This window comes from Dasypus novemcinctus, chromosome 12 (genome assembly GCF_030445035.2).
Source record: "Dasypus novemcinctus isolate mDasNov1 chromosome 12, mDasNov1.1.hap2, whole genome shotgun sequence".
NCBI lineage: Eukaryota > Metazoa > Chordata > Mammalia > Cingulata > Dasypodidae > Dasypus > Dasypus novemcinctus.
The window spans coordinates 93,141,793-93,166,320 of record NC_080684.1 but is presented as its reverse complement, the minus strand read 5'-3'; the positions used below and the strand labels follow the sequence as shown (position 1 = coordinate 93,166,320).

General features: G+C 36.2%; 1 protein-coding gene across 1 annotated transcript; it reads right to left on the bottom strand.

Moving 5' to 3' along the window:
* Nucleotides 1-23,285, bottom strand: LOC101419214 (protein HP-25 homolog 2-like). The gene is made up of 3 exons (XM_004477773.5): nucleotides 23,089-23,285; nucleotides 19,411-19,557; nucleotides 1-2,097 (listed from the first exon to the last, which is right to left on the bottom strand). Exons 1-3 carry the CDS (start codon nucleotides 23,129-23,131, stop codon nucleotides 1,655-1,657), a joined length of 633 nt encoding a protein of 210 aa, XP_004477830.1. The 5' UTR covers nucleotides 23,132-23,285; the 3' UTR covers nucleotides 1-1,654.
* Nucleotides 23,286-24,528: the final 1,243 nt, after the last annotated feature.

Below are 24,528 nucleotides of genomic sequence, written 5' to 3'. Positions count from 1 at the left end.
TTGAGTTCATCCCAGGTACGCAAATAGGCTTTATTATTTTTAAAAAGTAGTAAATGCAATTTATCACATACACCAAATTAAAAAAGAAAACCTCTGATTATTTAATAAACACATACAATAGTATTTGATGTCCTAAACATAATTGTATAATAAAATCTCTTAGTCAATACAAGACTAGATAATGACCATTAGTCATGCATATCTATAGCAAGTATCATCCTAAATAGGAAACAAGAGAGTGGTTCAATTTTGTCCTAATGATGTCCTAAAGATCACAAAGATAGTCTTCTCTATTTTCTTCTAGAAACTTAATAGTTTTGGCTTTTATATTTAAGGCTATGACAGATTCAGATTAACTTTTGAGATGTAGGGGTCACAATTCTTTTTTTTTCTAGAGATATTTGGCAACTTTTGTTGAAAAATAAACTTATTGATCAAATTGCCATAGCACATTTGTCAAAAATCTTTTGACAATATGTACTGATTTCTAATCAACATTTGTGGAAATCTAAGCCAAGACATTTATGCCAGGAAAATAAAGTAGAAGAAAAAAAATAATTTTAAGTGAAAAAAATTAAACTGTCAATGTGTATGTACATATAATATCATCACATACCAAAATCGGAAAGAATCTGTGAATGAATTATTAAAAGTAATAAGAGAGTTTAGATGACTAAAGAAAAGGTTAATGTGTAAAATAAAAAAGCACTTTTATTCACAAAGAACAACTGTTAAGTTAGGGCAACCACATCCAATCTGACTCTGTGATTCAACACTCTCCTGTACAAAGGATGGGAATTAGTTACCTGGAGTCTCCAGGGGTGAGTTCAAAGAACCTGTGCAGTGTTCGTTTGAACTGGATTGCAAAATTACAGAATCTATTTACTCCTTTGAAAGACTTCTGTTGTGTTGACCATTCAAACATTGGACTAGAGTTATCTTGTGAATTCCTGAAAATGATTCATTTCTCAGGAAAACTATAAGACAATATAATAGGTTGCACATAGAAAATTTTTGAGGGGAAGGCTCAGTCTGAAGGGTTGGTAGAAAATGTAGTGACAGTATTGATATCATAATGGCAATGATAATGGTTACAATGATATTAATCAATAGCTGGCATTTAATAGTCATTATTATGTGACAAAAATATTATAAGTGTCTTACAAGATTATTTTGCATAATTCATATAAAATATTTATAGGGTAGCACTATTTTTATCAAAATTCCAAAAATTAGGAAACTTTATATTCTGGAGAAGAAATGTTAGGCCTAAACAATTAGGGATGTAGGTTCCTTTTTGGCCTTCCATATCATTCTATATGGGAAGTTATCTACCTTTTCCTTACATGAGGCAGGCTGTGATTTTGTGAAATTCTCTAACCTGTCCTTGATATCATCCATAAACATATAAATGTATATGAAAGCTAGCCAAGACCTAGCCACTTGAGATAGTGTCTATAAGATACTTCTGAATGATCCAAAATTTGCGTTTTTGGGCTTTAAAATGATGAGGATTAAATTCACATTAGCTGGGTATTTTTTCAATACATGGGTTATACTTCTTTAAAAGGCATTAAACAGAACGGAATGAAAGAAGGGGAGTATTCAAAAGACTTAAGTAGTGGAGAAAAGTGGTGCGATATAGACATTAAATTTAAGAGATCAAAAACCCAAAGAACAAAGTTTGAATAATTCCTCTTTCAGGTTCTTCTTGGCTTAGCTTGGATTCCATCCAGACCCTGTCTCCTTTCTCGAGCTGCAAGATGGCAGTTGCTGATATATGTCCGTAGCCATCCTTGGCCTCAGATTCCTTCTTGATAATCTGAATGCCACTGCTCATGAGACTCACATTCACAGCTTTCTGGAAGAGCTCAATATCAAAGCCAAAGTTGTAGATGCCAGGGAAGGCACAGGTGAACACCCCAGTGGCCAGGTCAAAGTGGTCCTGATGGTTGTGTAGAGTTTCCTTGAAGATAATGGGTTGGAAGGGAGCACCGAGGGGTTCATCCAGCTTCACTGCAAAGGCAGACGTTAGTGCAGATGGACACTCCTCAATATTTCCAGGCAAGCCTCTTGGTCCTGGAACTCCTGGAGGTCCTAGAAACCCAAATAAACAGAGGATAGACTATTATGCTTCTGAGTCAACACTTTTCACATTTAGTGGTTTCCTCCCCAAGACTCACTGCCACCCTCTCAAATAACCTTACTCACCATTCAAGCATCAGCCCCAGCACCACCTCCTCCTTGAGTACTCCTGACCAGGAAACTTTTTTCTCCGAGTCTTATTAATGAAACCAATCTGTTATTATTCCCACTGTAGCTCTTATCACACTGAATTGTAAACACACTATAGATCTTGAACACATATAACTTATTACATATATGTATATTTAGCAATGAATTATTCAAAGACAGGAACAAAATGTCAGCATTTCAAATATGAGGAAATTTTTGGCAGAGTTGTTACTCTAAACATGTTTTGAAATTAAATATTAACTAATTAATTAACTAATTTCTCTTCCAGATATTTCATATCCATGAATATTTTCCATAATGTAATATGTAATAATTATATTGGAATGTGGTGATATTCAGTGGCCAGATCAGAGTCTCTGGGGATAGGGACTGGAATTTGGAATTTTAAAAATATATATATTTTTTATTAGAGAAGTTGTAGGTTATGGAGAAAATTCAGAGTTCCCATATACTCCTCCCCATTACTAACACCTTACTATAGTATGGTACATTTGTTACAGTTGACAAGAGAATACTATTATAATTGTACTATTAGTTATAGTCCATTGTTTACATAAGGTTTAGCCATCTATTTTATACAGTCATATGTTTTTCTTTTAATATTTTTATTCTAGTGACATACATAGCACCTAAAATGTCCTCTTTAACTACATTCAAATATATAATTCAGTTGTGTTAATTACATTCAAAAGTTGTGCTATTGTCACCTCCATCCATTACCAAAACTTTTCCATCACCCCAAATAGAAATTTTGTACCAATTAAATATTAACTCCCCATTCCTTACCAAGACTCTTGGCCCTTGGTGAACTGTAGTCTAGTGTTCTGGCTATATGATTTTGCTTGTTCTAATTAATTCGTATCACTGAGATCATACAAAATCATTCTTTTGTGTCTGGCCTCTTTCACTCAATGATGTCTTCAAGGCTCATCCATGTTATCATATGTAACAGAACTTCATTTTTTATAATTGAATAAATTCCATTCTACTTATTTATATCACATTGTGTTATGCGTTCATCTGTTGATGGACACTTGGGTTGCTTCCATCTTTTGGCCACTATGAACATAGGTGTGCAAATTTTTGACCAACTCCCTGCTTTCAATCCCTTTAGTTATATATTTAGAAGTGGGATTGCCGGGTCAAATAGTACCTTTCTGAAGAACTGCCAAACCATTTTCCACAGCAGCTGAACCTTTTACATTTCCAACAACAATGAACGAGTGTTCCTATTTCTCCACAGCTAGACAACAATTGTTATTTTTCATTTTTTTAACAGCAGCCATTCTAGCGTGTTTGAAATGGTAGTTCATTGTGGTTTAGATTTGCATTTTTCTAGTGCCAATGAAGTTGAACATCTTTCCATAAGCTTTTTGACCTTCTGTATACTTTTTGGAGAAATGTCTATACAAGTCTTTTGCCCATTTTTAATTGTATTTTTTTTTCTTGTCTTTAGGTTGTTGAATTGTAGGGCATCTATCTGAATATCAAATACTTATCAAATATAGTTTCAAAATATTTCTCTCATTCTGTAGATTCTCCCATTCTCCCATTTTACTGTCATTATGAAGTCCTTTGATGCACAAAAGTTTTTATTTTGGATGAAGTCCCACTTTTACAGTTTTTCTTTTGTTGCTAATACCTTTCATATAAAGGGTAAGAAATTATTACCTAACACAAGGTCCTGAAGATGCTTTCCTGTTTTTTTCTGGGAGTTTTTTAGTTCTGGTTCTTATATTTAGGTCTTTGATACATTTTTACTTAAATTTTATATAACATGTGAGGTAGGGCTTCACCTTAATTCATTTGCATATGAATATCCCACCACTACATGTTGAAGAGACTATTCTTTTCAATGAGTGGACTTAATAACCTTGTCAAAAATCAATTGAGGAAGTGGATGTGGCTCAAGTGATAGAGCTTCTGCCTACCACATAGGAGGACCTGGGTTCAATCCCTGGGGCCTCCTGGTGAAAAAGAAGAAGAGAAAGCATGCCTGCGTGGTGAGCCAGTGCCTGTGTGAGTGCCCACATGGTGAGTGCAAGTGTCCGCATGGTGAGCCAGTGCCCACACAAAAGCCTGCGTGGTGAGCCAGTGCCCGTGCAAGTGAGTCACACGGCAAGATGATGATGCATCAAAAAAGAGACAAAGGCAGAGTCAAGGTGAAGCGCAGCAGAAACCAGGAACTAAGGTGGCAAATTGACAGGGAACCTCTCCACATTAGGGGTTTCAGGATTGAATCCTGGTGAATCCAAGAAAAGAGAAAATGAGAAAAGAAGACAACACAGACAGCAAAGATAGCAGGGCAGGAGGAGGAGAAGGGGGTGAAATAAATAAATAAATAAATAAATAAATAAATAAATAAATAAATAAATAAATAAATCTTTTTACAAAAATTACTCCATTGGGCATAGATGTGTGGGTTGATTTTCAAACTCTCAATTTCATCCCATCTATATGACTGTTCCTGTTCTGGTACCATGAGAATTTGTCTACTGTAGCTTTATAATAAAGTTTTCTTTTATTTTTTTAATATTTTGTCTTTATTTATTTTTTTAATATTACATTAAAAAAATATGAGGTCCCCAGATACTCCCCACTCCCCTTGCCCCACTCCTCCCCCCATAGCAACAATCTCGTCCATCATCATGAGATATTCATTGCATTTGGTGAATACATCTCTGAGCACTGCTGCACCTCATGGTCAGTGGTCCATATCATAGCCCACACTCTCCTACGTTCCACCCAGTGGGCCATGGGAGGACATAAAATGTCGGGTAACTGTCCCTGCAGCATCACCCAGGACAACTCCAAGTCCCTAAAACACCTCCACATCTCATCTCTTTCTCCCATTCCCCACACCCAGCAGCCACCATGGCCACTTTCTCCACACCAATGTCACATTTCCTTCGATTACTAATCACAATAGTTCATGAATAGAATATCAGTAAGTCCACTCTAATCCATATTCTATTCTTCCATCCTGTGGACCTTGGAATGGTTGTGTCCACTCCACATCTATATCAAGAGGGGGCTTACATTCCACATGGATACTGGATGCAATCCTCCTGCTTTCAGTTGTAGGCACTCTTGGCTCCATGGTGTGGTGGTTGACCTTCCTCAACTCCATGTTAGCTGAGTGGGGTAAGTCCAATAAATCAGAGTGTAGGAGCTGAAGTCTGTTGAGGCTCAGGGCCTGGCTATCATATAGTCAGTCCAGAGATTCAGATCCCCTGGGTATATATTAAACCTCAGCACCAACTACAGTTACAGTAAAAGCAACAGGAGAGGCTTGTGAAAAAAGATCACATCTGAGTCCAGCTCTATCACACAGAAACACAAACTCCAAAGTAGGGCCAACTGACATGGCACTGAACTCCATCTGCCATGACCATAGAACCTGTGGGTCTCTGTAGCCCTCAGAAAAACCAATACCCGGGGTTGTATCTACTTTATCTGTCTCTGGGACTCTGCTGAAGTGTGCATAAGGGCAACCCCTCTGATAACCTCCTGGCTCTTTTTGGAGACTCATAGCCATATAAACTCATTTGTCCTTTCCATTTCCCCCTTCATTCAGGTCAAAAAGCATTTTTAACTCCTGGTATTATATGTAGACTGAGATATTCTGCTGGTCCAAGTTGACCTTGTATTCAAGGTCATTTTCTAGTGACATCATCAGCTGGTACTTGGTAGTAATCCCTCAGCACCAGGGAGGCTCATCCCTGGGAGTCATGTCCCATGTTGGGGGGAAGGCAACACATTTACATGCTGAGTTTGGCTTTGAGACATTTGAGCAACACGGAGGCTCTCAGGAGATAACTCTTAGGCACCCTGCAGCTCTAGTCCTTGTTCTTATTTCAGGTGCACAGGTTCACAAGCATAGTCATTAGTATCAAGGGCTCATTGTTGGACCTTGCTTCTTTTTTGGTCTTTGCCATTGCACTTGGGGAATTGTTGCTGTTCCTTTAAGGACTGTGATAGAGCTCCCCTGGCTAGGAACTCAGCACTCCCTCAGTTGTTGTTTTTAATTGTATGCACTATGAAAATATCCAAATATTTTTTACCCTGGATATATGCCCTGTAAAACTCCCTGCCAACCATGTGTCCCCTGTCAATAACATCCCACACCAGTATTCCTCCACTGCCCTTGTTGAACCTCTCTGTGATCCAAAACTTCCTGAAAAGTGAAGCCCAATATATTGCCAGGTTCCATTAATAGTAAAATGGAATATAGCGATGAGTTTAAAGGTTAGATATAGAATACATATTAATTTGGGGAAATTATGGTAAAAAATAAATTGGGGTTTCAAAAAATTAAAAAATGCAAAAGCTTTGTTTTTGATGTTTTGTCTTCTGTCACTGCAATAAGTGTTGCCCTGTATGCAAATTGGCAAGGCAACTACTTTGTCTTTTCCTCAGTTCTACGTCCTATCTTTTCTTTTTGCCTACACAATGGGAGAACATATTTGGTAACCATATATCAGATAGGAGACTTATAACCTGCATATATAAAGAACTCCTATATCTTGAAAATAAAAAGATAAACAACCCATTTAAAAAGTGGGAAAAAGATTGAAACAGGCACTTCTCCAAAGAAGAAATACAAATGGCTAAAAAGCACATGAAAAAATGCTCCAAATCTCTAGTTATCAGGGAAATGCAAATCAATACTATAATGAGATACCATCTTACTCCCATAAGATTGGCAGCTAGGAAAAAAACAGAAGATTACAAATGCTGGAGAGGATGTGGAGGAATAGGAACACTCATCCACTGCTGGTGGGAATGCAGAAGGATCCAACCATTCTGGAGGACAGTTAGACAGTTTCTCAAAAACCTAGCCATAGATTTGCCATATAACCCAGCAATTCCACTGCTGAGTATATAATAAATTTTAACATAAGGAAGTACAAGTCCTCCAACTTCATTCTTCTTTTTCAAAATAGTTTTGGCTATTCAGGGCCCCTTACTCTTCCATATAAATTTGATGATTGACTTTCTCACTTCTGCAAAGAAGGCTGTTGAGATTTTGACTGGGATTGCTTTGAATCTATAAATTGATTTGGGTAGAATTGACATTTAACAGTTGATGTAGGAGGAGTAGGGTAAGGGGGGTGGGGGGTATATGGGGACCTCTTATATTTTTTGAATGTAACAATTTTTAAAAAAATAAAGAGAAAAAACAAAAACAATACTTATTCTTCTACTCCATGAGCATGGAATGATATTCAATATATAGAGATATTTAAAATTTCTTTTAACAAAGTTTTGTACTTTTTCATGTATTAAGTCCTTTACTTGGCTTAATGTATTCCTAGATATTAGAATCTTATAATTGTAATTGTAAATGAATTTTTTATTAATTTCCCCTTCTGATTGTTTATTAATAGTGTATAGAAGCACTACTAATTTTTGCATTTTGATTTTGTAAGTGGCCACTTTGCTGAACTTGTTTTGAACTCTAGTTGTTTTCCTGTGGCTATTACAGGAATTTCTATTTAGGGAATCTTGTCACCTGCAAATAGGGAACATTTTACTTCTTCCTTTCCAATTTGGATGTCTTTTATTTCTTTTATTTGCCTGATTGCTCTGGCAAGAACTTCCAATAAAATGTTGAAAAACAGTGATGACAATTGGCTTCCTTGTTTTCTTCAAAATCTAAGAGGGAAAGATTTCAGACCTTCACAATTGAATATGTTGTTAGTTGTGGCTTTTCATATATGCCCTTTATCTAAGGTTTCCTTCTATTCCTACTTTCCTGAATATTTTTATCAAGAAGGGAGTTCCAGATTTTTTCAAGTGCCTTTTCTGCAACAATTAAGATAGCGATGTGGTTTTTCATTCGTTCTATTATTGTGATTTATTACATTAATTGATTTTCTTTTTTTGAACCACCCTTGCATTCTTTTGGTAATGGTAAATAATTCTTTTAATATGCAGTTGGATTCAGTTTCCTAATATTTTGTTGAGCATTTTTACCTCTAGATTCATAAGGGACATTGATTGGTCTGTAATTTTCTTTTCTTGTAGTATATTTAGCTGGCTTTGGAATTAGGTTAATATTAGCCTCAAACTATGACTTAGAATGTTTTCCCTCTTCTTCAGTTTTTTAAAAAAGAATTTGAGCAGAATTGGTGTTAATTCTTTTTGGAATGTTTAGTAAAATTCACCAGTGAAGCTATCTGGTCTTGGGCTTTTCTTTTTGGAGGAGGCATTTGATTAATGATACCTTTACTAGTTATTGGTCTGTTGAGAACTTCTATTGCTCCTTGAATTGTTTCTAGGAATCTGTCCATTTCATCTTGTTTATCTGTTTGTTGGTGTATGGTTTTTCATAATATCCTCTCATAATCCTTTGTTAAGTATGAGTTGATTAATTCCACATATTTGTGAATTTTCCAGTTTCCCTTCTGTTCTTGAGTTCTAGCTTCATGCCACTGCTTTCAGAGGAAATACATTGAATTATTTAATTCAATAATTTTAATATTTTTGAATTTATTAAGGTGTGTTTTGTGATCTACCATATGGTCCATTCTGGAGAACTATCCACATGCACTAGAGAAGTGTGTGTATTCTCCTACTGTTTGGTAAAATGTTCTAGTTTTGTCTGTAGGCCTACTGGGTTTATACTATCATTTAAGCCCTTATTTCTTTAGGGATTTCTGTCTAAATGTTTTATCCTTTATTGAAAGTGAAGTACTGCAGCACTACAATTAATTTAGAACCATCTCTTTCTCCTTTCAAATCTGTCAATATTTGCTTCATATATTTTAGAAGTCTGCAATTAGGTACATACATATTTATAATTGTTATGTCTTCTTGTTAATGCTCCCTGTTTAATTTGTTAAAGGCTGCCAAGGTAAAATACCAGAAATGGGTTGGCTTTTATAGTGGGGATATATTAACTTATAAGTTTACAGTTCTGAGACCATGAAAGTGTCCAAATGAAGGCATCATCAGGAGATAGTTTCTCTCCAAGCTGCAACTGTGGGTAATCAGGTACAATGCAATATCTGCCAGTCTCTGCCTTCTCCTCTGGGCCTCACTGCTTTCAGCTTCTGGCTTCTTCATTCCCAGGTTCCACTGATTTCAGCTTCTTGCTCTCATGGCATTCTTTCTCCTGTTGAGGTTTTCTCTCTGTCTATTTCTGCGGCCTCTTCACTTCATATTACTCCAGTTTATAAAAGACTCCAGTAAGAGGATTAAGACCCCCCCTTCCCCAGGGTCATGCCTTACTTAAGTGATCTAATGAAAAGGCAGATTCCTTAACTGAACCTAATCAAAAGTTCCCATCTACAATAGAATTACACTCACAGGAAAGAATTAGCTTAAGAACATAATTTTCTGGTCCACAAAAGGCTTAAACCACCACAATCTCCTTTTTCAGTATATAGTCATTTTCTTTGTCTTCCTAAGAGATTTTGATTTAAACTCTTTTTTATTTAGTATTAGTATAGTTACTCCAGTTCTCTTTTGATTAGTATTTGCATGGTATATATTGTTTTCCATCCTTTCACATTCAGCATACTTGTGTCTTTGAATTTAAAATGAGTCTCTGTAAACAACCTGTAGTTGGATAATGCTTTTTAAATCCATTCTGCCAAGCTCTACCTTTTGAATGGAGAATTTAACCCTTTTACATTTAAAGTAACTACTGATAATGCAGGATTTTCTTATGACATTTTGTGACATGGTTCCATTATGCTTTATACCTTTCTTGCCCCTCAATGCTTTACTTAATGCCTACTTTAATATTTATTTGAATTTTTGTATTGTCCCATTTTCAGTCCCATCTCATTTTTTTCTGTATGTATTTTTTATATATTTCTTCATGGTTACCATTGAGCTAAAATTTAACATTATAAATCCATAACAATCATATCTTATTTGATACCAACTTCAATAGCACATGCTTACACTCTTCTTATACCACTCCATCCTCCCACATTTATTCTGTACTTGTTACAAATTATATTTTTATATATTGTATGTCCAAAACCATAGACTTATCATTACATTTTATGTATTTGCTCTTTAGGACCTGTAAGAAGTCAAAATTGGAGTTACATATCAATATGTATATTGGTATGTGTGTGTGTGTGTGTGTATATATATATATTCAACACTATACTATACTATGATGCTGGCATTTATAATTACTGATATGGTTACCTTTATAAGAGGTCGTTATTTCTTTTTGTTGCTTTGATCTTCTGTCTAGTACCCTTTCCTTTTATTCTGAAGAACTCCCTCTATCATTGCTTGTTAGACATGGCTACTGGTGACAAACTCCCTCAGCTTTGTTTATCTGGTAATGTCTTAATCTCTCCCTAATTTTTGAAAGTCAGATACAGAATTCTTGGTTGGTACTTTAAATAATTTGTCCCATTGCCTTCTACTTCCATTGTTTCTGAAGAGATTTGACATTTAATCTTATTGGGGCTCCCTTGTCTATAATGTGTTGTGTTTCTCTTGCAGCTTTCAGATCTTTCTTCTTGTCTTTGGCATTGAATGATTTTACTACTATGTATATGGACTTCTTCCTCTTCTAGTTTAAATTGATTGGGGTTCATTGGAATTCTTCAATATGCAAATTCTTTTCTTTTGTTAAATTCAGGAAGATTTCTGCCATTATTTCCTTGAATATTCCCTCTGCCCTTTTCTCTTTCTTCTCTTTTTATGCATCCTATGGGATGCAAAAAAGCTGTACTGAAAGAAATTCATAGCCATAAATTCATATAACAAAAAACAAGATTTATATATCCTGCGATAACCCACTGAATGTACAGGGAAAGAGTGCAAACTACAAGGTAAACTATTATCTGTGTAGTGCAGCAGTGCCCCAAAATGTGTTCACTGAATGCGACAAGTGTGCCACAATGATGAGGGAGGTAATTGGTATGGGAGGAGTGGGGTGGAGGGGAATATACGTGAACCTCTTATATTTGTTAATGTAACTTTTTTTGTGTGATGTATATATCTTCAAAAAAATACAACTTACAAAAATGATGTGGTGGGGATGGGAAGCAGGTTATATGGGAACCTCTTACGTTTTTTGTTTTTTTATGTTTTTTAATGTAACATTCCTTATGATCTATTAACTTTAATTAAAAAAATAAAACAAAAAACAAACAAGAAAAAGCTAAAATTGAAGATCTAACTGCACACTTGACGGAATTAGTAAAGAAAACAACCAACCCCAAAGGAAGAAGAAAGAAATAACAAAGATCAGAGCAGAACTAAATGAAATAGAAAATAAGAAAGCTCTAGAAAAAATAAAACAAAGAGCTGGTTCTTTGAGAAGATCAATAAAATTGACAAACCCTTAGCTAGACCAACAAAGGAAAAAAGAGATGAGGTAACAAGCATGCTACCATCGTTGGGCAGGCCCAGTACGTTGAGATGAGGCCTCGTCTCCTGCTGGGTGAGTGCTTGGCGCAGGTAGATTGTCGCCCCCCTGCTACTCTTGCCTGTAACGGCTGCCTCCTCTATCTCCACCCAGCATCCGGTCTCCATAGGGGCCGCCCTAGGGTAATCGGCCTGCCTCTCCTGTGCCTCACCAGAACCCAACCCACAACTTCCCCTTATCTTCTGCCCCAGCCCCCATATACCCCCCGCCAGAATGATAACCTCACCTCTGCCCCTTTACCTAGCAACAGCCTCCAACAACCAATCGGAGGTCGCCTTCAGCTTAAGCCAATCCGCACCCCACACGTCGCCCCTTACCCTCGTACCTCACCCCCAACCGTCCCCCAGCCAATTAGCGGCCTCTCCTCACATACATTGCCTTATTTGGCTTAGCCTTGTTACCGCCAGCGCCCTAGCCTATATAAACGCTTGTCTTCCTCAATAAAGCAGACGCGTTGCCACCACTCTCCGTCTCTGCAGCATTCTTCGCACCGCTGTGCGTCCGCCCTTGACACCGCCCACTGGCCGCCGTGCGCCCTCAAAGAGAGACGATGCAAATACACAAAATAAGAAAGAAAAAGGAGATATCACCACTGACCCCACAGAAATAAAAAGTATCATAAGAGGATACTTTGAAAAACTATATGCCAACAAGAAGGACAATTTAGAGGAAATGGACAAATTCCTAGAAACACATAAGCAGCCTACATTGACAAAAGAAGAAACTGATGATCTCAACAAACCAATCACAAGTAAAGAGATAGAATCAGTCATTAAAACCTCCTAATTAAGAGGGAAGAAGAGATATGATGTGGGGGCATTTTCAGGACTTGGAGTTGTCCTGGGTGTTACTGCAGGGACAGCTGCTGGACATTGTATGTCCTGCCATGGCCCACTGTGTGGACTGGGGGAAAGTGTAAACTATAATGTAAACCATCATCCATGTGGTGCAGCAGTGCTCCAAAATGTATTCACCAAATGCAATGAATGTCCCATGATGATGAAAGAGGTTGTTGATATGGGAGGAGTGGGGTGAGGGGGGTGAGGGGTATATGGAGACCTCACATTTTTTTAATGTAACATTTAAAAAAAAGAGAGAGAGAAAATAGAGAGGACCATCAAAAAACAAAAACAAAACCCAAAAAACCTCCCAACTAAGAAGAGCCCAGAGCCCGACAGCTTCACAGGCGAATTCTACCAAACATTCCAGAAAGAACTAACACCAGTCTTGCTTAAACTCTTCCAAAAAAATTGAAATAGAAGGAACATTGCCAAGTTCATTCTATAATGGCAACATTACCCGAATACCAAAGCTAAACAAGGATGCCACAAGAAAGGAAAATTACAGACCAATCTCTCTAATGAACCTAGATGCTAAAATCCTCAACAAAATACTTGTTCATCATATTCAACAATACATCAAATGAATTACACCCATGACAAAGTGGGTTTCATTCCTGGTATGCAAGGATGGTTCAACATAAGAAAATCAATCAATGTAATACATCACATAAACAGAGGGAAAGAAAAAGATAACATGATCATATCTATAGATGCAGAAAAGTATTCAGCAAAATACAGCACACTTTCCTGATAAAAACACTGCAAAAGATAGGTATAGAATGAAACTTTCTGAACATGATAAATCGTGTATATGAGAAACCCACAGCTAACATCATATACAATGATGAAATCCTAAAATCTTTCCCTCTAAGATCAGGAACAAGACAAGGATCCCCACTATCACCCCTCCTATTTAACATTGTCTTAGAAGTACTTGCTCAAGCATGAAGGCAAGAAACAGAAGTAAAAGGCATCCAAATTAGAAAGGAAGAAGTTAAAGTTTCATTATTTGCAGACAACATGTTCCTATATATAGAAAGCCCTGAGAAATCTACAACAAAGCTTCTAGATGTTATAAGTGAGTTCAGTAAAGTTGCAGGTTATAAGATCAATGTGCAAAACTCAGTAGCATTTCTGTAGACCAATAATGAACAATCTGAGGAGGAAATCAAGAAAAACTCCATTTACAATAGAAAATTTAAAAATCAAATACCTAGGAATAAATTTAACTAAAGATGTAAAAGACTTATACACAGAAAACTACACAACACTGTTAAAAGAAATAAAAGAAGACTTAAATAAATGAAAGAATATTTCCTGTTCATGGATAGGCAGACTAAATATCATTAAGATGTCTATCCTACCTGAACTGATCTACAGAGCAAATACAATCCCAATAAAGATCAGCACAGCATTTTTTAATGAACTGGAAAAACTAACTATGAAATTTATTTGGAAGGGAAAGAGGACCCTCATAGCCAAAGACATATTGAAAAAGAAAAATGAAATTGGAGGAATCATACTACCTGACTTTAAAACATACTACAAAACTAAAGTGGTCAAAACTGCATGGTATTGGCACAAGGATAGACATCCAATTAAAGGAATCAAATTGAGAGTTCTGATATAGATATATAGTCATCAGATATTTGACAAGGCCATCAAACTCACTCAACTGAGAGAGAATGGCCTCTTCAACAAATGGTGCTTGGAGAACTGGATATCCTAAAACCAAAGAATGAGAGATGAATACCATCTCACACTTTTACTAAAATCAACTCAAGATGGATCAAAGATCTAAATATAAGAGCCAAAACCATAAAGACCTTGGAAAACAAAGTAGGGAAACATATACAGGCCCTTGTAATAGGAAATGGCTTCATGAACTTCACACCCAAAGCATCAGCAGCGAAAGAAAAAATAGATGCAAAGGAGTTTGTCAAGAAAGTGAGAAGACAGTCTACCCACTGGGAGAAAATATTTGGTAACCATGTATCTGGTAGGAGCCTAATATCCAGCATATATAAAGAAACCCTGTATCTCAAAAATAAAAAGACAAACAACCCATTTAAAAAATTGGCAAGAGATTTGAACAGATGCTTCTCCAAAGAAGAAATGGCTAAAAAGCACATGAAAAGATGCTCAACATCACTAGCTATTAAGGAAATGCAAATCAAAACTACAATGAGAGACCATCTTATACTCATTAGACTAGTGACTATTAAAAAAACAGAGGACTACAAAAAACAGAGGATGTGGAGAAATGGGAACCCTCATCCAATGCAGGTGGGAATGTAGAATGGTCCAGTCATTGTGGAGGAGAGTTTGGCAGATCCTCAAAAACTAGCTATAGATTGCCATATGACACAACAATTCCACTGCTGAGTATATACCCATAAGAACTGAAAACAAGGACATGAACAAATGCGTGCATACCAATGTTCATAGTGGCATTATTCACAATTTCCAAAAGTTGGAGTCAACCCAAAAGACCATTAACAGATAAATGGATAAACAAAATGTGATACATACATGCAATGGAATACTACTCAGCTGTAAGAAGGAATACAATACTAACACATGGAGTAACATGAGTGAATCTTGAGGACCTTATGTCGAGTAAAGCAAGCCAGGCATTGAAGGAAAAACCTTACATGACCTCTCTGATATGAATTAAGCAAATCAAGTTGTCTCAGAGAGCTAGAGACTGGAAGATAGGCTTATAGGAAATAGGGGAGTGGGGAGAGGAAGGTTGTGAGCCAACGCTCACACAGGCAAAATCTATGCAATATACTTTTGGGAAAGAAAGAAAGATAGAAAAATATTCCCATAAAATGTATATTGTACAACTATATTGTTCCTCATGTTCACTTTCTTTTTTAAGAAGTTTTTGTCTGCTATGTCCAAAATCTGGTGTTTTTCATCTATAGTTTCTGGATTTTTATCCTGTTTCTATGGATGGGCCATCACTTCCTGTTTGTTGTTTGTCTTATAATGTTTTGTTGTAAACTGTATATTTTAATATTTTAAAGTATTCTGGGATTTAGTCCCCATGCTGTCTGTTCCTTAAGTTTGTATCCAGATAATGATATGACAGAGATTACCTGAGTGCCAGGAGATAAGAAAAACAAACCATATTTCACAGTGATTTCAAATTGGCTTTGCACTGGCAGGTGCTTTTCAGTGTTTAGCTCTCTTGTCAAGAAAAACAGCCAGGTGAATGTGAAGTGCAGGGTCTTTTCTGGACTTTGTCTTGTCCAGGCATGTACTTGCTTGTGGTCTTAGGAATTCTCTGATTTACAGGAAATTGAATGCCACCTCTACTCCCTATGAAATAGACTTTCTCCCCCTCTCAGGTGCTCTGTTGTATGACTTAAAGCAGATAATCTTTTGCCCATGTCTCTTTGATTTAATTGTTTCAGACTGCTTAAGTATCCCCAAGCTGCTTCTGCCTGTATGGCAAGTTCTGGGAACTAGAGCCCCAAATGAATTCACTAGACAGTTTTTTCAGACTGCCAGCCAACTGACTGGCACCAAAATGCAGGCAACCAAGTATGCTCATAGGGGTAACTCTGCTCCCACTGGAACAGGGCCAAGGACAGACAATGTCAATCCAGACTGGCCCCACAAAGTGCTGGGGAGAGGGAAGGGAGGGACCAGCAAGAGGGCCATGAGATTTTCCTACTGCTTTTAAAGCTGTGTTTTCTTACCCAGCACATACACACATTCTGCAAACATTTAACTGTTTTCCAGAGTTTTGAGGAAGATGGCTCTGCCAGTTTTTTTTTTAATTAACTAAGCAACCAAAACAATATTTATTAGTAACATCTTTGCTAAGTCTTCCTGCTCTCCCAGCAGTTGAACTAATTCCACTTGTGAATTATACATAAAATCCAATTGCAAGTTAGTATTGACATTTTAAATCTCATTTTTAGGTTACCTTTTACCATTACCCAGTTTGTAACAGGCAAACCACAAATCTGATATACAAGTTCCTAAGCAAGCAGACTGACAACATTAAACAAATAAGATCAGAAGGGAGAGTTTTACACACTTAGGTTAGCTTAGGGGAAGACCTGCCTTTAGAATCACCTTTTTTTTTTTCTCCAAATTCTACTCAATTTATTCATTTTTTAAAAAGATATTACATTAAAAAATTATGAGGTCCCCATTCGCCCCCACCGCCCCCACCCCATCACTCCCCCCACAATAACACTCTCCCCCATCATCATGTCACATCCATTGTGTCTGGTGAGTATATCCGGGCATCGCTGCACCCCATGTCCCGTGTTCCACACCATAGCCCACATTTTCCCACGTTCCATCCAGTGGGACATGGGAGGACATACAACTTCTGGCAATTGTCCCTGGGGCACCACCCAGGACAACTCCAAGTCCCGAGAATGCCTCCACATCTCTTCTCTTCCTCCCCTTCCCCGCACCCAGCAGCCACCATGACCACTTTTTCCATGTCAATGCCACATTTTCTCGATTATTAACCACAATAGTTCATGAATAGAATATCATTAAGTCCACTCTGATCCTTACTGTATTCCTCCTTCCTGTGGACCTTGGCTTGGTTGTGTCCATTCCACATCTATGTCAAAAGGGGGCTCTGCCAGTTTTTGTTAGTTGTTCAAAGATTCTGTGGTGAAGCAACACCCTGGAATATCTTACGCTGCTACCTTGGTTAATTCAGGGTTTTAGACTTTTGAAAAAGGTTGGGAACACTGTGTCTTAAAGTTGTATATATTGATGGGTTCTCAAAGGCATTGAATTTCTAGAGCATATGGGCTCCAATATAAATGTTATGGAATTTTATAATTTTCAAAGACATATCCTTTCATCATTAGGACTAGAAAAGATTTCACTATTAGAAGAGACTCTTGCATTATATCAGACATTTTAAAGCCCCAACAATAACTGATTCATTCCACAAAGCAATAATCAGTTTTTCCTGAGCTGTCATAATGAAACTTGTTTGATGACTATCTATTTACTAATGTGTTCATGCTCTACTAGGAGAAAAATATGAACAAGTCACAATGGATAAAGTTAAATTAATATTGGAATACCAGAAACTTTAGAAAAAAATTTACATGCCTGTATCTCTATTTCACTGTAGATTGGAATAAGATTAGTTTTTACTTGGATTATAATTAAAGTGAATTATTTCTAGGCAATACAATTGAAATGAGCCCAGGTTTCTTCATTTTTCACTTGAAGTATATATGTTCTAATTCATGAAGTGACTTCTCCAAAATCACAAAGCTAGTTTACAGCAGTGGTCAGTGGTCTTCAGCTTCCTAGTCTTGTTTTCTTTCCTTTCCACAATTTTTCCTGTTATTTCTTGTTTGTTTGTTTATTAGAATATATATTATCAGAGTGAACTCAGAGCAAAGTTGCATTAATCAAAAGGTAACAATTTGACAACTCAAATCCACTAGTACTTCTTTGGAAAAGGTGCCTGCTCTTTGCTCAGTCCCAAAAGTACATATTATATCCCCAAATTAAAGCAACAAAGTATTCCACCTAAAGTAAACATAGCAGAAAGCCTTCCTAGGCACTTTAGATTTCCCAGTGCTAGATTTTTATTGCAATTTCATAACTGAGCATATATCCCAAAATATTTTATGTCAAAATTGATCCTTCCTTAAAGAATAGATTTTTAAGGTCATATTAATCTATTACAATTTCTATGTTATCCTTAAATATACTTATGTAAATTTATGGTTGTTTATACAAACAACCAAGAAAAGAGCAATCTTTTGAGACATGAAGGAATAACACTTTTCATCATTTATTATAACTTTGAAAATTCCCTTTGTTCTTCTATCCTCAACTACCAGCCATAGGAAATGGCTTCTAGCTCTGCTTCTGCAACCTCCCAGTCATATCATTTTAGAATATAATAAATCCTCAGTTCCCTACTCAATAAAATATTATAAGACCCACATGATATTATGTGAAAGCTTCATTAAATAAAACCTGGGACATAAATATTAAGTTGTATCATCTCCTATTTATCAAATGAGAAGATGAGCTACAGTTGTGAAAGTTACAATAAATTCAAATTCTTGGGATTTCTGGTCTGAGGAATTTCCCCTGGGTGAAATTAGATCTCTAGAAGTGCTACACAGATGCTTTTCAAACAAATCCAGTTATGTTCAGTTAGATTTACAAGGAGGATCACAAGATTTTTCCACAACTCTATCTGATGGACACACAATGGTTATATTCTGTTTTTTTCTATAACACTGTATAAATATATATTACATAAAATATAGCATATAAATGTACTTGCATCCTCCCAGACATACGGGGAGTACTAAATTAGTGTTAATTGTTATTAATCACTTTACTTGAAAAATTTGCATTTATAAAGTATAAAATTATGAATTTGAAAACTAGCTCTGCCAAAAGATATCTATGCATATAGACAATTTTTTTAAAATTCCAAAAGCTCCCGTTTCCTCACTTATGAAAGAGAACTTGTTCTGGGACTAAAGGAAATCTAATAATATGTGTACATGAACTAGAGCAGTAGTTCTATAATTTGGCAGCAAATTAGAATTATCTGGGATATTTAAAACAATACGGATTTCTCTGCTTTACACTCAGCGACATTGATTGATGATGTGTAAGGGTGGCCCAGGAATATGTACTTTAAAAAAACTTTCAAGGTTTGCCAGAGAATATCCACCAGTGAACAGCAGAATTAGACTGATTTGGAAGTCACAAAGTCTGTGGCCATTATAACCCCAAAATTTTCCTTGTGATTGGTGAACATTCTGGCTACTTGGGAGATTTCATTGCACCTATTAACTTGCCAAATGAAGAAAAAGGATGTAAATTAAACAGACGCAAAAAGGGACTTGTTTCATATATTTGAACCAAAATAACCTGCAATGCCTGGAAATCCAGGAAATCCTGGTGGTCCTGGAGGTCCTGCAGGTCCTGGAGGTCCTCGAGTTTCACAAGGCTCAGATTGTGCTGAAACTTCAGCAACTGTGCAGGCCATGAACAGAGACAGGGCCAGCACCCAGAGACCTACAGCGGAGAGAAAGGGGCAGATGCTCACAAAACCATAATGAAAAACCCAAGAGGCTGCTGTCTCCTCCTCTCTGTGTCAGAAGAAATGTGGTGGCTTGGTCTATGTGTACGTAAGATCTAAATATTCAATGTCAAGATTCAGTCAGATCGGTCAAAAGGATTTAGATGGCCATTCCAATATATTATTAAGATAGGCATTTACAACTATAAATTTCCCTCCACACAATACTTCAGCTACATCCCCTAAGTTTTGACATATTATATCTTCATTTTCACTCACCTTAGTATATTAATATTTTCTCATTTTTCTTATAATTTCTTCTTTGGCCCATTGTTTATTTAGGAGTGTTGTTTAATTTCCACACAATTGTTAATGTTCCAAATGCTTTTTGTTACTTATATCTAATTTCCCTCCACTGTGGTCAGAGAACATATTTTATATATCTACCCTCTTAAATGAATTGAGGCTTGTTTCCTGGCCTAACATATGGTCTATCCTGGAGAATGTTCAATGTGCAGCTAAGAAAATTCTTTTCTGCTGTTGTTGGGTGGTGTACTCTGTTTGGTGTGTTTGGCTTACAATGTCCATATATTCTATTTCCTGGCTAATCTTCTCTTTAGTTATTCTATCCATTATTGAAAGTGGGTATGAAATCTCCATCTATTACTTTAGAATAGTATATATTTCTTTTCATTTCTATATCATTATTTAGGAGTATGTTGTTTAATTTACACATAATTGTGATTTCCCAACGTTCTTCTTATTTCTAAATTTGCTCCATTGTGACCGAGAGTATTCTTTGTATGATTTCTATCTTCTTAAATATACTGAGGTTGTTTTATGAACTAACATATGGTCTATCCTGGAGAATGTTCTATATACACACTTGAGCAGAATCTATTCTGCTGCTGTTGGTTGGACTTTTCTACAAATGTCTGTTAAATGTACTGGGGTTATAATGTTCAAGTCTTCTATTTCCTTGCTAATCTTCACTTTAATTTTTCTATCCATTATTTAAAGTGTGGTAGGAAATCTCCAACAACTGCTGTTGAATAGTCTATTTTTCCTTTCATTTCTGTTAGGTTTTGCTTTATGTATTTTGGTGCTCTAAAGCACATATATGTTTTTTATTGTTATATTATGTTAATCAATCAACAATTTTATCATTATAAAGTATCCCTCTTTCTAACACTTTTTAAAATTTAAAGTCTGTTTTTTCTAATATTAGCATAGCCACTGAAGCTTTACTGTGGTTGTGGTTTGCATGATAAATCCTTTTTCCATCCTCTTTCTTTTATCTACTTGTTTTTTTGAATAGCTGACCTATATTTGGATCTTGTATTTTTATTCAATTTGACCACCTCTGCTTTTGGGTTGGATTGCTTCTTCCAAAAACATTTATTATTACTGATATAATTGGATTTATGTCTGCCATTTTACTTTTTGTTTTCTGTATATCTCATATCTTACATCTTCCTCCATTTTTCCTATGGATGACTGAATTATGTAACCCAACAGAAAACATATTCCTAACCTTAGTTCATATTCCTTTGGGTGTGAAACTTTTTATAAATAGGAACCTTTAAACATGTATTAACAGTTAATGTGTAGACTCATTTGTGAACAGGATCTGTGAAGGTTCTATTAAGGCATGGTCAAACTGAATGAGGGCAAGCCTTAATCCATATAACTAGAGGCCTTTTTTAAGAGGCTATTTCAACTTAGCCAGAGGATCCAGAAATCACAAGTCAGCAGAAACTGGAAGAGCAGATACAAGGAGAGAGGAAAAAGTCACAATGTGATGGGAGGTAGAGATGCAAGCCAACAACTACCAAAGATAGCTGCATTCTAGCATCAGAACCCTACAGACTTTGCAGAGGAAGAATGGCCTTGCAATTCTTTGCTGTTGGTTTTGTAGTCTTCCTACCATGAGACAATAAATGCTTGTTATTAAATCCATTATAAAGTGTTTGTTATAGCAGCCTAACAAACTAGGGCCCTTCCTTTATTTTCATTGAATGAAAATATTCTATGTGGCATTTTAATTTCCTTAACAATAACTATATTTTTTAGTTATTTCTTTAGTGGTTAATTTAGATGTTACCATTACATTTGATCTTATCAGAATCAGCCCCAGATTTACACTAACTTAATTCCAGTGAGATATAGAAACCTTAGTACTATATAACTCTATTCTCCATTCCCCCTCTTGAAATAATATTGTTATACATATTACATCTATAAATATTACAAACCCAACAGTATATTGATATAATTAGTACTTTGCATAATTTTATGTCTTTTAAAGCAACTGAGGAAAGAAAGAAAGATGAGTATATAATTACAGCTTTAGATATATTCACTTTCTTACTTATCATTTCTGGTTGTCTTGATTTGTTTCTGTGGATTTCAGCTACCATATAGATTTATTTCCATAGCCCAATACTGCTTTGCTCTTACCCACCTCCTTTCTGTTGTCCTTTAAAAACACATTATATTTCTATATATTTCATAAGCCCTAAAATACATTATGGATTACATTAAGTTATACAATTGTTTTTTAATCAGTTAAGAGAAGAAAGGGGAAGAAATATTGATTTACATTATCTTTTGTAATTGCATATATATCTTTACTGGTGATACTTGTTTCTTCATGTGTGTTTGAATTTCAGTCTGAGGTCACTTGTTTTCAGCCTGAGGCCCTTGATTTAGCATTTTTTTGTAAGGAAGGATTGCTACCAGCAAATTCTGCCAGCTTTTGTTTATCTAAGAATGTTTTCATTTCACCTTCACTTTTCAAAGATAATTTTGCTAGATATAAGATTCTTGGTTGACAGTTTTTCTTGTTGGTTTTCTTTGAGCACTTTGAAAATGTTATTCAACTGCTTTGTGTTCTCCATTGTTTTGGAAGAGAAATCAGTTTCTTTGGGGAGAAACATGGATTTCTCTAATCTGTGGTCTGCTCACCGCCTGGACAAGATCTTTGATCCACAGCTCAGAGCAGGAGGTAGTTTGCTCAGACCAGAGTGGAGGCAATCACTGGATAAATAAATATTCTTAACCACTCTTTACATTTCAGATTCTGAAATTCAAAGCCCACCAATCAAACCTACTAACTAACCCAGGGGAAGTGACTATGATTTCCTGAGGAAACTTCCTACTAGGACTCTGCTGGGAATTAGGAGAAATAGTACATGAAAAAATGCCTAGAACAGTTCCTACTGTGTATGGGTTAGTTATTCTATTTCTGTATTTATATATCAGTAAGTTTCAATTCCTCAAGCAAAGAGATAACATGAAAGTCAAATTCTCACTTTAATATATATTTTGGCTCTTCATGTTACATTTCCAAGCCTAGTATATATTCTGTTTGTAATAAACATAAAATGCAATGTGTGACTACCTTTAGTGCTAACAAGAATTTCCTTTAAATGGTATCGAAATAAAATAAGATGAAGCATATGAAGTATCTTCGGTGAGCACAGATTTGAGTACTAAAGTAAATCACCTTTAATGACGATCCTTACCTGCAATTTCCATGGAGAAAGTTCTTCTTCCTTCCATGGCCATCCTGATATGTGGACTGAAGCTTGTACATTCACCAACCTCCCCAGCTGTCCTGTGTCTCTATCACAAGCTTCATGTTCAAGGATAAGAGGCAGGATAATTTCATTATGCATTTTCTAATTTCTCCAAATATTTGTTTCCATCTCTTCTCAATGTTCTGATTAATTATTAATAAGAGAGAAAACTGAGAGTTAATATTCATCTGCAACACTCTTCGCCTGCCCTTTCTGGCTGTGTGCCCTTAACTGATGGCCAAGCACTGATCTGCTAATGCAGGAGGTGTCTTTATCCTAGGTGTTCTCACAATTGCTTTTTTTATACATCTAGACCCACTATTTGAGCCCAGCATCCAACATTCCAAAACTGAGCCCATATCCACTCAATGCTGGAGACAACGCATATCTTTTGGTCACTATCACAATTTTACTAGTGGGCAAGATGAAACCCATAATGGAGACATGCTTTTATTTGGGCCTAAAAGTCTCCAGTTATTTCTACACTCTCTGTATCCCCACCCCTCAACATGGCCTCTGTGTTCTCTTTCCCAAAGATTGCACAACTTTAGAACTTTCTCATCTTTTCAACATTTGGACTTCATATTCTTTCAACCCTTAACTTGTGTCTCTGTGCCTGTGAAGTGGAAAACTCCAGCTAACATAATGAATTTATGTATTAATTTGGTTCTAGTCTGTAGGAATGAAGGTGAATTACTCAGGTCACTCAATAATCTGTACAGATGAGGAAACATCAATAGTGGTTGAGTCATTTTGATGAAACTGAGCCATGTAACGTGACTGTCAAGAGAAAATGGTCTTTTCAGTGATACCTGTATACCTCTTCCTATTTTCCTGATAATAACAATTCTTTTACTGTATATGATATTTTGCTAGTTCTCCCTCTCTTCATGTGCTTTTATAACTTCCAAGTTACTTAGAATTATTAAAAGTATTAGTATGGCAGAGAGGGAACTTTGAAGGAGCCCACTTACTGGAGCATAGTTCCAGGTCTGTTAGCAAGAAGTCATGAGACCACATATTAGAAGCAATTTTATTTTATTTTTTTTTATGGTTTTTTTTTTTTTACATTTTTTTTTATTAGAAGCAATTTTTTTTTTAATTTTTTTATTTTTTATTGACTTTGTAATAATATTACATTAAAAATATATATGTGAGGTCCCATTCAACCCCACCCCCCCCACCCCCCCCTCTCCCCCCCCCCCAACAACACTCGTTCCCATCATCATGACACATCCATTGGATTTGGTAAGTACATCTTTGGGCACCTCTGCACCTCATATACATTGGTTCACATCATGGCCCATACTCTCCTCTATTCCATCATGTAGGCCCTGTGAGGATTTACAATGTCCGGTGATTACCTCTGAAGCACCATCCAGGGCA

What these genes read in the sequence shown, in the direction of transcription:
- LOC101419214 (XM_004477773.5), bottom strand. Translation starts at nt 23,131, where the DNA reads ATGGCCATGGAAGGAAGAAGAACTTTCTCCATGGAAATTGCAG. An exon ending in TTTCTCCATGGAAATTGCAG is followed by an intron (nt 19,558 to 23,088) that starts GTAAGGATCGTC and finishes TCTCCGCTGTAG; the next exon opens with GTCTCTGGGTGCTGGCCCTG. An exon ending in TGGATTTCCAGGCATTGCAG is followed by an intron (nt 2,098 to 19,410) that starts GTTATTTTGGTT and finishes TTGGGTTTCTAG; the next exon opens with GACCTCCAGGAGTTCCAGGA.